Below are 17,419 nucleotides of genomic sequence, written 5' to 3' on the forward strand. Positions count from 1 at the left end.
AATACACATACCTACATCCTGGATATGCACGATGCTAACAGCATTAATGTTTCAGCTGCGTTTTATAATATGCTTTAGTTAATGAACAATGTGATTAATGGTTTTAAATAGCTCTGAATAAAGTACATGATTTATGTATGATTGATATTTAATCATGTATAATAGATTGAGCTGAATGTTCACTTGCTTTCTATGGGTTTTCTTACTTTGAGACTAATTCATCTGATTTCTTTTTTCCCTTCTTACATTTAAAAAAAAAAGTGTTCAGACTTAGTTATATACAGAAGTACTGAAGGTACAGAGATTTGATAACCACTCTGACTATGATGAGTTTGTTGTGATTTGTCTGTCAATGTATAATTGAGGGACTAGTTCATTTTTAAAAAAACAAGTTATGATCATTAAGCATCCTTAAAGTATATAATTAGCTCAGTGTAACTGTTGAACGGTAACAGTGAGGCAGACAAAGTAAGAAAAACAAAAACCAGAGAACTGTTCTGACTTAACATCATTTACTTTCAGTTTTTCTTCTGATAAATATCCACAAAAAGGTCTAAATCGTTCAACCTCTGACTGGCAGTTTATGCTCGTCATTATTGTTTGGCGAGCATAGCTGTTGTTTGTGTACAGCGACATGAACAAAAAGTGATATCACAGCTTCTGGCGCGTGCTGCACTTTGGTGGCATTTCGGTGTGTTGTACATCTGTTGTTGTAACCTGGTGAGGCTACTGTACAAGTGGGTTGGTCTTTAGTGGCATTTCAGTCATATGTGAATCTTTCCCACCTCTAATGTAATGATTTTATTTATTTTTATGTAAGCGTGATAGGTTACAAGGCTATGATGATGTCACAGTTCACTGAAGCAATGACCAAAGTGTCAACCTCAACTGCAACTTCAAGCAGCAGTTTTTGATTATCCTTGTGGAAATTTAGCTTAATGTTCTGTGATGCTCAGAACTGCTGCTTTGTTCCAGATATTAATTTGGAATTAATGCAGTTCAATCATTTTTAAACATAATATGCTCCAATTATTGAACAATGTGATTAATGGTTCTAAATATCTCTAAATAAAGCACACAATTTATGTATGGATAATGTTTGACCTTGTATAATTGACCTGAATGTTCACTTTTTTTTTGTGTGTGTTTTCTTACTTTGAGATAAAGGAATCAATTCATCTGATTAATCTGCAGTTTAGCAACTTTATTGAAAAATGTGAACTGTTAGCTTCTATCACATTTACAGTGTTAGCTGTCAATTCTTTTGAGGTTGTGAAAGTATTAGATTAACACTAATGGTGTAGCCGCATTAAGAATGTTTGAAAAATGAGATGGATCCATTTGTATCAGTATATCTTTACATGTAAATGCACAGAAACAGAATTCGTGAACCCCATTGTTCTTTCATGCAAAAGGAATTTCCGAGTGCTCATCCATGAACGCTCGCACACACGCACACCAGCTCCTTATCCAATCCCTCCACTAATTCCCCCTTGGTAGAAGGTGTTCATTGTTTCTCTTTCATTCTAATCTCCCTCTCTCCCTTTAAAAAAAAAAAAATCCATATTAGATTCTCTTTGAGTTGGCCACAATCAGAGCCACTGAAGCAGAGCATCACCCTGCTAGTGTTCTTTGTCTCCCCAGATTTGTCACTTAGCATGGAGAGTACACCTTTGTCATGGAGCAGGGTGGGAGAGAGCAGACTCTCACTTTGGGCAATTGTTTCTTGTCACAGGCCATCTTAACCTCCTCCCTCCCCCTTAAGCAAATCAGCTTTGCTCTGGATTAGGGCCCTATCATAGCACCGTCAGAACTCAGCAGCCTGCCAACAAACAGCTAAAACAAATGGATTCTGAAAGTGAGAATTGCATGAAAATAATTTCCCCCCCGAAAATTCCGATCTTGTGATTACCTGGAAATCTGCCTGTTAAGTCTCTGGCATATAGAGGTCCCAGTCTGATTAATCTAGAAAACCCTTGAACTTCTTGGTGTCCTCTTTTGTATTATCTGCTGAGAAAGTTACGAAACATGGTGGGAATCATCCAATAGTCATCATAATCTTTTTGGAACGTGTTTATATTGCAGTTTCATGGTAAGTTGTCATTGTTTTAAGTACATTTCATGTTAAGAGGCTTTGTACTACCTTGAAATAGATACTATACTAAGAATTTAGACAGTGTAGATAGTCAGAGGCAGTTTTTCCCAGAGGTCTGGGTGTTGTTTTTGGCGTGGGAAGAGCATGCACATCAGGCTTTCTTAAGCGAACTACCCCAAAAAAACAGTGTGTCTCTTCTGCAAATACTCTAATTGTAAAAGGCTTTGTGTAAAATGAATAACAAACCAATATAATCAGCATCATTTACAGTGAACATCTCCAACTTCAGCTGGAGAATGTAGTCGTCCTTCTGCAGCCTCGTTGACCTCGAACCTGCTTTCCAGCTGCACCTGGTGCATTGTAGTTAGTGCAACTCCATCATCACCAGAAGGAAAACTACAATCACCTGCTGCAGTCCAGTTTGGTAGAGTATGACAAACTCACTGGAAAGGGAGCTAACCGATATCAACGACCACCACAGTAACTACCAGAACAGGAAGTTAGCAGTAGAGAAAGAGCAAGAGTGAGGGAAAGCAAATAGGAGAGCAGTTTAGTTTAATTATTTAATTTGACTGATAATAATAGTACACACATGTACTTTTATACTGTCAAAAAAAGGTTAAAGCCAATTTTCATCTCTTATATTGTGATGATTTTCTTTCAATACATTTTTTCCCCGCACAGTTGCCATATAATTAATGTGGGCCACATAACTCTTGTCATTGTAATGTAAGCTGTTTGGCCATTTCCACTCTCCTGCACTACTCCATGACACCTTCCTGATGCAAATTCTCAGCAGCACAGATTCACTACATTCCTACGTGAGCTGTTCCAATCAAGTTCTCATTTTGGAAAAGCTCCCTTTCTTTGGTAAAATCTCACAAGAGATCGTTTCCACCTGTTACACATGCACACAGTACTACTTGGACATGGATGGATGCTCTGTGTCCCCCCCCCCCCTTTTTTTTTTTTGATGCACTTGTATTTCTCGTATATGTTCATAGAAACGCACACTAACTCAGACTTTATTGAGCACACACCATCATGGATGTCTGCCACCATGGTGATTCTGCCCTCCTCATATCTCAGCTGCTGCTTCATGCAGAGGGAGTAATCGATCTAAGATACAGTAGCTCAGGGAGCGTGTGTGTGTGGGGATGGTGATGTTATTGGCCATTTTAGGTCTCTGTGATGGCCAGAGATGGTAAAATGGCTGGAAAAGTGATGAGCAGGCACTTCATAGACCAGGAATGAACTCTAGCTAATCCCGTCGACCTATCTGTCTCTCTTCCTCCCTGCCTCCTCATCACTCTTTACTTTCCTGTTATACCCTCTCCCTCATTTTCTCCATCTTCTTCCCTTTTTTGACTTTTCTTTTTCGTTAGTTTCCTTGCAATCAGTTTCTCTCTGTCTTCCTCTCTACCCTTCTCTCTTTCCATTTCTTGACCACCCCCTTCTTTTCCAACCCCCCTGTGTCTCTTTCTCTCTGCAGCAGAAGTGCAGAGCCAGGGCTTTTTCCTGCTGGTAATTTATTTTCCCATTAGCCCCCTGTCTGAAGTGCATGCTCTAGGTCTGAGTGTGTGTGTGTGGGGGGCACTGAGGGCCACCCCAAAGAAAGACCCAAAGAGTCAAAAAGAGGAGGGCACCCTGGACACACTGATAACGTGGGAGAGAGAGACTGGGTTGGAGGGACGGAAATGAAGCGAGAAAGATGTGAGATATTAGTTTGGTGTCCATCTAAGCAGTTTTGCTCGTTATGAATTGTGATGCAGACTAATCAGAAAAGTTCAGTGACAGTGACTTATTTCAGTGGTACTAATAATTAACCAGTTGATCCAGACATTTAAATTGATTGAATGACAGCAGTTTACTGTCTTGAACTAATTCAGATTTCCTGCCTTCTTTTCTTTTACCTTTCACCATCAGTCAAAAAGATTTTAACCTGAAGATTTTCCAAACTAAAGCTTTTTTTTTTTTTCCAGACTGTGTTTACCAAACAAACTGTTCCAAGTTGAACCAACAGAACGTTATATGGGCAGTGTTCACACAGATTCATTCTGGCTCTCATCTGAAGCGATTTTTACAGTGACAGTTTAATTCAGTGTCCTACAAAAATCCATTTTAAGAGCCCGTTTTTAATATATAATATATTCATCTAAATGTGTCCATGCCAGTTGATGTTCTCCTTGTTGACTGCCATAGGGCTGTTGAACACTGCGATATATATCTGGCTTCCAGTTTCATAAATTTCATCACTCTGATAGTGTCATAGTGCAAAAGGGCAAATTAAAAAAAACAAATAAAACTACTGTTCTCAAATGACTTGAATAATGTGTTTGCCTACAACTGGTTGGGGATTTTTGACATGATCATGGCAAAAACGGTAACTTTAGGTTCAGCTGTGATGCTAAAGCCACATGTAGCTTGTTTATAGACAAATGTTAGCATTTTACTTTTTGTGACTGTTAATTTGAAGATTAAGCAAAACGAGTCAGCATCATAAGCTATAATTTTCCACATAGCTTCATTTCTGCAATAACCTCAAAGCTGATGGAAACATGATTGCTTTTTCTTTCAAGGACAATTTTGGGTTGACCTACAGAAATTTGCCGTACTTGCTACACTACATTGCTCAATACACTTTTTTTTTCTCTGCAATCAGAGCTCAAAATGCACTCACACTCAAATCAAGTCTGACCTTGGTGGGAAGGTCATGGGAGTATGCATGCCATAGACGCCTGATGATATTTTTTTCCTCCTTCTTTTTGAGTTCCCTAAACCTGCTGACTTGGGTTCTGGCTGTGTGGGGTAGAGATGAAAGCCATTATATCTGGAGATTTCATTAACTCCATTTGGCCTCTAGAATACACCAGTTTTCCATTTAATGTGTCTCTCTGTTTGGCTCTGTGTTACAAGCTAGCCAGAGGTTACTCCCCAGTAAAACGCTCCACTCTCCCAGTTGGGATTAGGCCTTTTAAGGACTGGTTTGTGTGTGGCGCTCCCCCTTTCATCTGCTGCCATCAGAGGCACCCCTACATTAAAGGGATTCCTCTCTCTCTCACTCTACACCCATCGGTGTTTCCTCTCTCATTTAAACACACTGTTATGTTTCTTTCTGACTGATTATCAATATTTGTGATAACTGGAGTCTCTTCACAATTTAATATAGATTACTGGGTGCACACTTGCTGAATAAAGAGATATTTTTTTAAATCTCATGAAATAAATTAAATGATAAAGTTTTAGAATGTGGTGTCATTAAACTCAATAGCAACTATTTGTGTGAAGGTTTGCTTTGGGGGTGGGGGGTGTCAGCTGGAAGTAAAGTGTTTTTTATCAAGTAACTGGCCTCTCTGTTGTTAGGTGGCAACAGTAAAAGAGTTATTTATACAACAGTTTCATCTGGGATAACTTGCGCTCTTTGGTCCTGATTTCCAGCCTCTTAACATTCAGTTAGACCCTTTGTTTTTCCTGATGTCATATACATTTTTTTATAGAGACAGTAAAGTTTCACAGCACAAGGTCAGTGTATTTACAGGTGATTGCTGCAAAAACTCTACTGTAAATATTTTTCTATTCTTCGCTCTGTATGATGTGATCTGCTGTTCAATTTTTGTTTATGAGGGGCAGCAAATCAGAAGAACGTTGTCCTAATGAGGATGACCTTAAATGAAGACAGACAGAGGTACTCAAGAGTTCATATGGACCTTGAAATGAGCATAGCCAGTCTACTTTAAAGAAAGACTACTTTTAATCAGAGTGATTTTGCTCCTTAGTTTATATTGCTGTCCTTCATGTTTTCTGATGAAATAATGAAAATACAGGTTCATCGTAGCAGCTGTGGAATCCAATGAGATCATTTGAAACAAGTGACAGCTACTACACCCCAAACCCCTTGTAATACCAAATACAAAAATGACAAATGAAGAGGTGACAAATTTAGATATTTCTTCATCAAGCTTTAAACTGAGTGTAGTGTAGTGGTTGGTGTTTTTATCCCACCGTCAGCATCGAGCGTGGTTCTCGTTTCATGAGTGATTGTTTCTGCACTATATTCAATTTCTTTGTCGTATACAGTAAAGGGACAGTGTGACTGGCGCTCACTGACATTCAACACCATATTCTTCCAGCACTAGAGCACAAACTGCGGTGTAATCTACAATCGTTTAAAACAACCTTAATCCCTCTCTTGTTGTAACTAATCGCCCTCTTTACTCACTTTCTTCCCATACTTTTACTCAATTGTTTGCCGTTTTGATTTTGGGGTGGTTTTTTGTAGTTCATGCCACCCGAGACGGGGTGGTGGTTAGTGAAAGATCATCTAATTTTGGGGCCACAGTGGGAAATTCCTCTGGTCCTGTTTCCAAAGTGTATATACATATGACAATACACATGAAAGCCATTTTCACAGTTCATTCCATTATTAGGACCATTGTTATTGTAATTCAACGTAACCAAAGTGATAGTATTGCATTCCTTTTATGGCTATTGTTGCCTTTAAAATACACACACATACACACTGCTTGGGGGGAAAAAAATAAATCCTCTCATATAATAGTAGCAGATGAATAAATTGGTCTTAATCTGTGTGTGGATGTGTGTGTCTATAACGCCTATAGTGCAGCATTCATAGGTGGTATGTAAAACTGGCAGCCTTATCAGTTATCAGGGGAGGCCAAATTGACACAGAGGAATCACTCCATTGTGTGCGGATTCAAAGAGAGATGTGAGCACATTGGATGTCTCCATTTCCAATAACTGTGACCTTGAGGCAAGAGGAATAGCACTGTACCCCCGCGTCCAATCTGCTGACTGCTCGATTCAGACAGAGCCAGTTGATTTTGGGTGCTAATCGGGGATACCTCAGGGTTATTCTAAAGGGTAAATTGAGTTTGGCTTTTATTGTTTCTGAACCGTGTGAATGCAAATCGCAAAGGCCAGTGTACAGTTTTGTGTGGAGTTGAATATTTATAGTCTGTCTTTTTTAAAGTTTTAGGTTCAATAGTGTTGCATTCAATAACAGAGAAAGAAAAAAGTTCTTTTCAAAATGTAACACGTGTGAATTTTATCATGTGCTGCCTTCATGAAGTCTGACTTCAGCTGACCTCAGGTTGCCCATTTTACCTCAGTCAGGATTGTTTTGTTTATGTGGTAGCAGGCTTAAGTCAGATAATCATCTGCTTGATGTGTAACCGGCGATTCATCACGTCTCATTATTGTTATAATACTAAAGCCATGTTTTTATCTTCAGTCTATCTCAACAGCATACTAAACATCACCACAAACTCTTCAGTTATAGGCAGATTGGTTGAAAAGGGCATACTCCAGAACTGTGTATACATAGAGTAAAGACGATTGTCATATACATATATAAGTGTGTGTTTTACCTGTCTGTACATGTCTCTGTTGTTTTTGGCCATTTCATGAACAAAACTATATTTATTTTAAGCTTCAGTACTTTGAAAATAACAAAGTTTAAATATCCAGGAAAAAAAACATGATGTTTGCATTCATGAAACTAATGAAAATAATATGTGAATATACAGTAAATGTCCTTAATTATAATCTCTGTGAGTTTGACCGAGTAACCAACCTGAGGAAGCTTTGAGTTTCACAACTCTTAAATTTGTCCCTGACAAATGCCAGCAATAAAGGAAAATGTAACCAACACTAAATGTAATCAAAATGAACTTGTTAAACCATCAAAATGAAGTGTAAACAGGTAAAGACTCTCGAAACTAAACTGAAACTAAATTGAATTCAGATGAAAAATGTAAAACTTTTTTTTTTTTTAAATCAAAGCTGCAATATCAGCCACCAGTGGAGTACAAATAATACAATGTATACTTTATTGTATTAGTGTATTTTAAGAATAAATAAGATTTAAATTGATGGTGAATGTATGGCTCAATGTAACGTTTGTTTAAATCAAAGTCAGTTGACCTGTGTTAAAAAGCCATTAGCTGAAAGTGTGTGTGTTGGACATCTTTTTGGCCACGTTCACACTGCACGCGAAAGCTCATCAAATCCGATTTTTTTTGAGCCTATGCGACCCATATCCGATCATGGTATGACAGTGTGAACGGCACAAATCCGATTTTTTCAAATCCGATCTGGGTCACTTTCGTATGTGGTACTGAATCCGATACACATCCGATGTTTTAGAAAGCGACTGCTGTTTGAACGGTCATGTCGCATTAAATCCATCTTTTACGTCACTGACACAAGACAGACGGCAATTATCAGCGCCGGAGAAGCGCCCGAGAAGACATCGTGAACACTTCCTGGCCATCCAGTGTAGATGTTAGTGAAACTATTGGGAAGACAACGTGAATGTTTTATTTGTACTGTATAATCTGCAGATTCTGACAGAAATCTGCAACTATCCTTTGAAGCACCGCTCCTCTAAAACAGCAGTAAGGATAATTATTAGGTTATTTACATTATTATCTGTCAGTGCGCCCCAGGGTGGCTGTGGCTACAACGTAGCTTGCCATCACCAGTGTGTGAATGTGTGCGTGAATGGGTGGATGACTGGATATGTAAAGCGCTTTGGGGTCCTTAGGGACTAGTAAAGCGCTATATAAATACAGGCCATTTACCATTATGTAAATAATAAAATAACTTAAAGCAAAAATTGGAAAACGTAAAGTCCGAAGTCTTTATATTAAGGGCCATCAGTCAAACAATATTGTTTTCTCTGAGTCTAAACAGAGCGGGTTGTGTGTGATGTCTTCTTTTGCGCATGCGGGCCACTTTGAGCGTTCACACTAGAGCGCGTTTGCTGTCACATTTTATTTGTAGTGTGAACAAGCAGACAAAATAAATTGGATTTGATCAAAAAATCGGAATTGAGCGTTAAGACCTGCAGTGTGAACGTCGCCTTTTTGACGTGGTTTAACGCTACCCAACTGTCTGTTTCAAACCAGGTCTGAACAAAGAAGGCAGGTTTCTTTTTAGCACTCAGTATAATTAATCCATCCCTCCCTTACAAAAGGGTCCCTACCCCTGCTTTTCTCCGGCCCGTCCCATTGGCATTTTAGGGCAGAGAGATTCAGCAGGACCCCCGGGCACCCTCCTGCCCTGACCCCTGCCCCCCCACCAGGGGAGCATCTGTGGATCGATCCAGGGCCAGCTGGCACCAGGGGGAGAGAGGCAGGACTGGTAGTCTAAGACGAGGTCTGCTCCAACACAGATACACTCTTCTTGACTGGAATTTATAAAAAAAGATGAGGCACTGTGGGTAGTTTCAGGTTTGCATGCTCTTATTTATTTATTTATTTATTTTAAGAAGAGCCTGAATTTTTGAGTTAAATAGATTCCAAGTAGAAGCTTAACCTTGATTTCTGTTGATGCACTGTAGTTGTAAAAAGATGCAACTAGGGGGCAGCATGCAGCCATCACCCCTCCCTCCTTTACATCCTACATCCTCTGCCTGTGCCCGTCTTCTTCTCCTACTCCTGTTGTGCTTCCTCTGCACACACATTTAGTCCTCCTCCTGGCTCAGGAAAAGAGCATATTGATAGTTCTATCCTCTCTGTAATAAATTCAACTTCTACATTGTCCTCCCTTTTCATTTTACACATTGTCACAACCTCCTAGTCCCTCTAATCCCAGTTACCCCCTCCACTTCCCCGCTCACCATCACCTTCTCTCACACACACATTGATTGACAAGTAGCATCTGGGGAAATGGAGCACATTCCCATTGTTTGCTGCCACTACTCAAATCTGTTGAAATGGTTATTCCATTCTTCCGTCAGAGTATTTGCATATCCTTAAGTATTTCCTATTTTCCCCACCTCCCCTTTCTCCCCATCCTCCTTTTTGCTAAATCCCCTCTTCTTAAGTGTTTAGTGCATTTGGAAAATTCATTCATAAAGTATCTGCATGCGCTATTAGCTTAGTATAATAGCCAGGGTGTAATCTGCAGAGAGATAAGAGGTGGGAAGAGAGTGCTTTTTTTATTTTTTATTTCCTCATCTTCTTCCTGTCCTGATGGGGCTGCTCTGTGGACAATCACTGTGCCGATGATATGTCATTATGTTCCCCAGCCAATGCGACAAGGCTCAAATGTCAAGAGGAAATGTCAAGAGGCCTTGCTTCTGTAGTTTTTATTTATTTATTGGTCTGAGAGAGGCGTGAGGTACTAAGGAGGAGGCAAAGAGGGAGAGAGATGGAAGGATAGGAGGGTTCGTAGTGATGTAGTGTTGGATATCGACAGGAGATGGAGAAATGGAAAGGTGGAGTAGAGGCTAGAGCTACAGATTCAGATCAGCTGTTTTCACTCCTGAGCAAGGATGTATACTAACTGGGTTCACACAGTCTTTGGCTGTGCTCTACTGTACTGCTACCACATGCCAGCTGCTTTAGCCTCAGCAGTGTCAAACTTAGTTTCACACTGTTTAAGGCCACACCAAGAAATGACAATGGCATTAAGGGCCAGACATTTAAAATGTACTGATAATCTTGAGTTTCATTGAAAATGCCACGCTCATATAGCCTTTTTATAGACCGTTTTGCCCACTTATACCCTTATTAATGTATTCTGATTACAGAAAACGACTGCCAACTCGCAACAGTTTTTTTTTTCACTGGTTCTTGCACATTTCTACAAGTGTTATTGTGTTTAATTGGGCCAAGCATCCACCCATCATCCATCCAGGTGAGAGTCACGGAGGCAGTAGTCTAAGCAGCAATCTGCAGACCTCCCTCTCCTCCAGCCTGTCCTGGTTCTGCCCCCAGGGTCTCCTTCTTTTGGATATGCCCAAAACACCTCATCTAAGAAGCATCCAGGTGGCATCTTAGTCAAACGCCTGAACCACCTCAACTGACTCCTCTTGACTTGGAAGAGTAGCAGCTCTGAATAACTCAGCTCTTCACCATCTGTGTAAGGTTGAGCCCAGACACTCATTTATACCACTTGTATCCATTACCTTGTTTTTTGGGAGACCACCAGAGCTTATTTGGCCATAGCTGAGGACAGAAATAAGACCAACGACTAAACTATATGTTTAGCTTTCTCTTCACACAGCAGACCAGTACAGGCCAACCCATCTGCCAGTCTGCTGCTGCAATTCTTTATTCATCCTCTACTCTAAAAACACATTTCCAACCCAGAATGAGTACTTCACTCTTTCCCAGCTGAGATCCCAATTCTCATCCCAGACCACTGCAGTGGAGGTTTCCCTTTGATGGAGTCAGCAAAACTGTCTGAAAAAGAACCGTCATCTGAAAACAAAGGCTCTCTCACCTCAGAGTAGTCTGTCTCAAGCATCAACTTATTTGTTTTATTATGTGTTATCAAATTTGTTAGCTTATAGGTAAAATATAATTTGACATGTGCAAAGTTCATATAAGGTCGTGAAGGCTTGGATTGTTTACTTCAGTGTTTATTGTGTCCACTTCTTCAGTATTTCCGGCCACAGTTATTTGCAGTTTGAGTATCACATGTTGGGTCTCGTATGGTTGGCCTGTAACACTTTTAATCTCTATTTGGAGCTTACATATTTTCTCTCTATATTACCAAAAGCTTTACCACTCTGTACTGATACAAATTCTGTGTGTGTGAGTGTGAGAGTGTGTGTGAATACCCTGCAGTCCTCAGCGATAAGGCTGAGATTGAGTTTTCCCCCACAGAGCCATAGCGTCCAAGGAGTGTGTGTGTATGTGTTTGTGTGTGAAGACATCAGGAAACAGGCAATGTAAAGAGCTTGTATCGCTTTATCTAGCCTATCCGCCAGAGTGTATGTGTATATGTATATGTGCTCTCAGACTGGTGTAGTGTGAAAGGGAGCTTGCTGGTTTGCTTTGTTCGGTATTGTGCGCACGAGAGGATGAATCCTCAGGGCTCGATTCACAGCTGAGAAAAGTAGGTATTTTTCTGTGGTATAGCTGGATGCAGCTTTTAGACAGCCGTGCAGTGAAATGGAGACAAAAAGTGAGAGCAGGCGAAACCAGGCATTTTAAAAAGAAAAGAGAACATGTGCCGTACCGCTGCCTGCTGCTTTCATTCTGGCTGGCCTGTGAAGGGACGTGTGAGACAGGTTGGTTTTGGTGCTAAGATCAGTGCCTTCTCCCATGCAAATAGGGAAAAAGAACATTTAACCAGGAAACACATTACAAAAACAGAATCCGTTAAAAGAGAGGAGGCACAAGACAACCGAGAGGGGCATGGTATGTCAGTGGTATCAACACAGCAAGGAGGTGAACCAGCCTGATATTCACTGACAGCATGGTGCTTCCATAGCAGGCAAAACCCATCAGTTTTTGTTGGAGGGAGGGCAGACAAAAGGCTGGAGCATCCCCAACTGTTTAGTTTCCATATCTAGCAGTCAGTGACAAGGCTTTCCGGCAGTTCTTATTTTTAACACACGGTCCTCTGGTGAGCAGCTTGCATACACACACACACACACACACACACACAGGGCCATGTCACTGATTGTATAACTCTTATCACCTGGTCTGTGGCATATTCCCAAATTCTAATTTGACTGCTAGCCCCTGGCCCAGAGCCCATCTCTGAAAAGAAGTACAGCAAAAATGGCTTCAGCGCGGACCTTTGATAGGAAATATCAGGAGGGATTTTACAGCAGAATTCACAATGAGGAATTCAGGAGGGACCCACTTCTAGCTTCTTCTGGATTTATATAAACCTGACACTGTGATGGGCCATCAGTTTAACCCTCTCCCAGCACTTTATGAAAGTTTCAAAACAATAAAAAAAACAATTAAACTCAACCTCTTTTTTCTTTCTTTCTTAAATTCTGTCTGTCCACAGGAGTCTCCATCAGGGCGGAGGAAGGCCTTGGCCACTAGCAGTATAAACATGAAACAATACGCCAGTCCGATGCCCACACAGACAGATGTCAAGCTGAAGTTTAAGCCGCTGTCCAAGAAGGTGGTGTCAGCCACGCTGCAGTTCTCCCTCTCCTGCATTTTCCTCCGCGAGGGGAAGGCCACGTAAGTTTTTGTTTTCTTATATTATGACCCACATCCTTCGGAAGTGGTTACACGTTGTGATATTCAGCAGTGTTCTAAGTTGTTTGTAACCCTCACTAGTTATAACATTAAGTCTGATGCATGTAGGAATAATACCTATCAAATTGGGCCCAACACCCATGTTCACTTCTTCCTTGTTCTGTTGCCTTTGCTTGTGTTGAGTTAATCAGTGTGTCGTTTCATGTTTCAAAAGTAATTTAAGCAAGCACATAGTGAGATCGTCATGTTCAATTTTGCTGTCTTTAATCACAAGACCGTTACAGCAGTCAACTTTGAATGTCTCACACTAGTGACTGATTGGAGCCACAGATATCCACATGACTCTTTCACATTGGTCACAATTAATTTTGGACAGTCTGGCTTCATTAGGCTCTAATTTAGAGTCTAGTAATGAAGAGACTTTTATCCACTGAAGGGTATGAAAGGATATTTTTTTTAAAAGTAATAAAGTTGCCAAGTTTGCAGCAAAGAGGACAAGTAAAGCTGTTGATAATCCCTGCTGTGAGTAAGAGAGTAATTTGTGTTACCCTTTGCAGACCAGTAACACATGCTTGGTATAAAAGTCTAGCTAATACCCTTTTTATGTCACTTCTAACCAGAGGTGACTGAAAATCTAAATTTTCTTTGTTAATCTGTTAGAGGGTGAAATTTTGCTTTTTGTTCCATTTATCAGTTTAAATTATAGGTACATACAGACACACACACACACACACACACTTGTCAATCATTTTAAGATATTGAACCATCTTTCATTTGAAGACATGCTTTCAGTCAGTGTTTTCTGTTTGTTATTCATTTTAATTTGATGGCAGCAACTTTCATTTAAAGATACCCCTCCCCACACACACAAACACATATACACTGAGCATGAGCAAAGCGGCGAGGCCTTTGTTGTGTCGCGGATGGCGGGTCGATGGCACGTAACCCTTGTTAACCCTTCGGGGAATGATGTCGACCACACACAAACAAACTCCATCACAGCAGTTCAAATGAGCCCATGGGCCTGGGAAACACCAAACACAAAGAACAGAGAGGAGAATACAGCGATTATGATGGAGCGGTGGTATCGAGGGACTGTGGGGAGGGGGGCGCACAGAGGACTACATAAAATACAAGAAATGATGTAGAAATGCATCAGTGGGGCAGAGGCTGGAGTCAAAACCAAGCTTTAAAGAAGCTTTAAAATGTGAGGGAGGGGTGTTAAAGTTTTAGGTGTAAAAATGGTCGTCTGGAGTGAAGAAATGATTGAAAGAGATGGATTTTAAATGTATGTGGGGTGTGTAGGTTAAATTGTCCTATCTGTCTTGATGTTTTTCAGCTGCATGTATTTCTCTATCTATGTGTATACATTGTTTTGGTTCTTGGTTTTTTTTGGGGCTGGTGGGGTCCAGTGATGAGGACATGCAGAGCCTGGCCAGCCTGATGAGCATGAAACAGGCGGACATTGGCAACCTGGATGACTTTGAGGAGGAGAATGAGGAGGATGAGGAGAACAGGGTCAACCAGGAGGAGAAAGCTGCTAAGATCACAGGTAAAACACTGGAGGAGCACTTTTTTATTTTGCTTTGTAAGATCAAAGATTTATCTGCTGAAAGTCATTGAAGTTGCTTTTGGTCATTTGATCAAAATCCCCAAAACGCCCGAAATTTCCCAGACTTCCTGAAGAATAAGCGCGGGACCCAGGCTTCATTTGGGGCATTTACTTTGCTTCTTGGTTTCTTTGTTTTCCCCAATTTATGCGTGTGTGCGTGTGTGTGTGTGTGTGCGTGTGTGCGTGCGTGTGTGTGTGTGTGTGTGTGTGTGTGTGTGTGTTTTTCCACAAATAAAAAAGTGAGAGTTTGTAAATTCATGAGCTTTATTTGCCGTGTATTGTCTGCTTCAGGGCGTTTTCTGTTGCTTTGACTTTCCCACATCCTTGTTACCCCTCGTTCCCCTCGTCTTGTATTGGTTGCACTGGCAGACTGACGGTGGCTTGGCTCCTTCCTTACATCCATGATTCATTCTACGGTCGCATGTACGGGCCGCGCTGCTTCCTGCTTTGCTTAATCCAACTTTTCAAAGCGCCACCTCTTCATGTTAAGCTTCATTTTTTCTCTCCTTTCTTTTTCATGCTCTTCATCTCATTTATATGTATATGCATTGAGCGCCTACAGCTACGCTTCACTAGCACACATCTCTGAATCAAAGGATGGGCCGGGCTGCCAAAACTCGCTGCTGTCATATTCTTGCCTGAATGGTACCTCCAGAGCAAGCCAGCAAGCAGCCCCAGCAATACTAACACTAGGCTAACCAATGCATACGCTGTAAAACACATGTTCTCTTTTGTCTTTTTATATGCTGTATGTAAATTATGAAACCTCAATAAAACTCTGTGTTTATATAGGGTTGTTAGTCATTGTTCAGTATTACCTCTTTATTTATCAGTCTGGAACCTGAAGCTCTGGAGGCATGTCAGAAATGTTATTTTAAAGTAGATAAAGTTCTTTTCTTTTTAGCTTTTGGCTCTGTGCATGCATTTAGCACTGCAGTGCTGATGCAGTGTTTCCCACAGAACACGGTTTCCTCTGCAAATATTTTATAACTGAGCAATAGTGAGTCTCTACTCCTGGGGATAAACGTCTTCCACATCTTGGATGGCAGTGAGTGATGACAGTTGTTGTTCTGCTCTGGAGCCTTCAGGAGTTTGACATGTTGGTACATGAACCAGTTCACCATATGCTGCCAGCTCTGGTTACAGTGAGAAAGAAAGACTTTCTTACTTAGACCTGCTGGAGTCTAAGACACAGGGTAGAGCATGTTCAACCCCAGGAGAAGAGACTGTAGAAATGGCTGAATGATATCCACCTTCAAGTGTACACTTTACAGAGAGTCTATGGGAACACCACAGTCTGCTTGTTCGGTGATGATATAATGATGCTCTTTCCCGGTCCAGCGTTGAACGAGGCTCTGTCCTTTTTAATGTGCTGCAGTGCTTCAATTCTTGTTTTTGGATCCGACCCCCTAAAAAACTTTTAACCCTTCAGAACATATTCTGGCGTTGAGATTAAGCTTAGTATCAGGACAAATCTGGACTGTTTTAAACTTTCAGTAATGTCCCAGAGCTTTGTTTGTTTTTGGGAACTGAAGGAGTGTTTGGACCTGGATATTGCTACTGATATGAAACGTAGCAAACAACTAGTTGCCCAGCAAAAATTGAGCAGCACAAGACAGGACGAGCTAGCTATTTATCATTAACAGGCAGTCATAAATATACTTGATTGAGGTGACCTGCCCAGGTAAAGTTGGTGTGGGAAACACTGCATTTGGCTGTTAATACTATAAAGTTGTGAACTTTATAGTGTAGACCTTACCAGCTAAATGGTTGATCGCAGCGCTATTACTAACTAAAGCATGCACATTCACACTAGTGTTCCTCTTTACTAATCTGTTTGTACTTGCAGACTTGTTAGTGATAGAACTGATGATAATATAAACCAAACCAACAGTCTGCACTCAGTTATTGTGCAGTGTAATGTGCGGTGTGGATGTGTGTGGACATTCTGGATGGTGTGTGTTATTTTTGCCTTGTTCACTGCTTTTCTTCCTCCCTCCCTTCCTGTATGGACCTGTCGTTTGCAGAGATAGTAAACCAGTTGAATGCCCTCAGCTGCTTACATGGGGATGATGATGATGATGGTGGTGTTCCCAAGCGAGCACGCAAAGCAACAGCTAAGCCTGCTGCTTCCTCCCAAGGTCTTTTTTCACCTTTCTTTCACCCCTTTTCATCCCACGATTCTTCTTTTATTGTCTTGTGAGCATTGTGTTGCCTCTTCCTACCCCTCAGTGTCACGGTTTATATCTACATATTTATTTATTTTTTATTTTTCCTCCCATAATGTTCTGTCTCCCCCTCTTCCTCTCTCTTTGGCTCTACCCTCCCTTATCCCTTGATCCTTCGTGACATTGGTATTGTAGTCGTGTTGTGTGGTACGATTTATCTTCAATCATGTGGTGACGTGCAGTACGTGGTGTTGTGAACACATCAGTTGGTGTTCATCCTTTTGGTTCCTATTGTTTCTCTTATTTGACAATGTGACCTTTCCCACTCTTTTACTGCAATTGGTAGTGAACCAAACCAGGTAAAAAGAAAAGAAAAGAAAGAGACCCTTTTTCCTCTTTCAGGTCAAAGCAATATTTGTGTTTTCAAAATAGAATTAAGTATATTTATTTTAAATTGAGAATATTTAGCCTATGATATTCTCACGTGATCTTAAGCTAGATAAAAAAAATGTTTTTTTAAAAGTCCGACCAATCTGTCTATAAAAGTAGAATAGTTAATTTAAAT

The 17,419-nt window shown here is 40.7% G+C and overlaps 1 protein-coding gene across 5 annotated transcripts in view; it reads left to right on the forward strand.

The window, feature by feature from the left end:
- Positions 1 to 17,419, forward strand: part of ehbp1 (EH domain binding protein 1) — a 163,499-nt gene that overhangs the window by 43,492 nt on the left and 102,588 nt on the right. For 4 of the 5 annotated variants that reach the window (XM_085296229.1, XM_085296230.1, XM_085296231.1 and 1 more), the window contains 3 exons: positions 12,875 to 13,056; positions 14,487 to 14,626; positions 16,714 to 16,827. In XM_085296229.1, the coding sequence (XP_085152355.1) occupies positions 12,875 to 13,056; positions 14,487 to 14,626; positions 16,714 to 16,827 (436 nt within the window). The remainder of the gene's footprint in view (positions 1 to 12,874; positions 13,057 to 14,486; positions 14,627 to 16,713; positions 16,828 to 17,419) is intronic. The other variant, XM_085296228.1, reaches the window with a different exon arrangement.

This window comes from Mchenga conophoros, linkage group LG13 (genome assembly GCF_057382185.1).
Source record: "Mchenga conophoros isolate Kocher_MC1m ecotype Shallow Benthic linkage group LG13, M_conophoros_male_GT1.1, whole genome shotgun sequence".
NCBI classification, from domain to species: Eukaryota; Metazoa; Chordata; class Actinopteri; order Cichliformes; family Cichlidae; genus Mchenga; species Mchenga conophoros.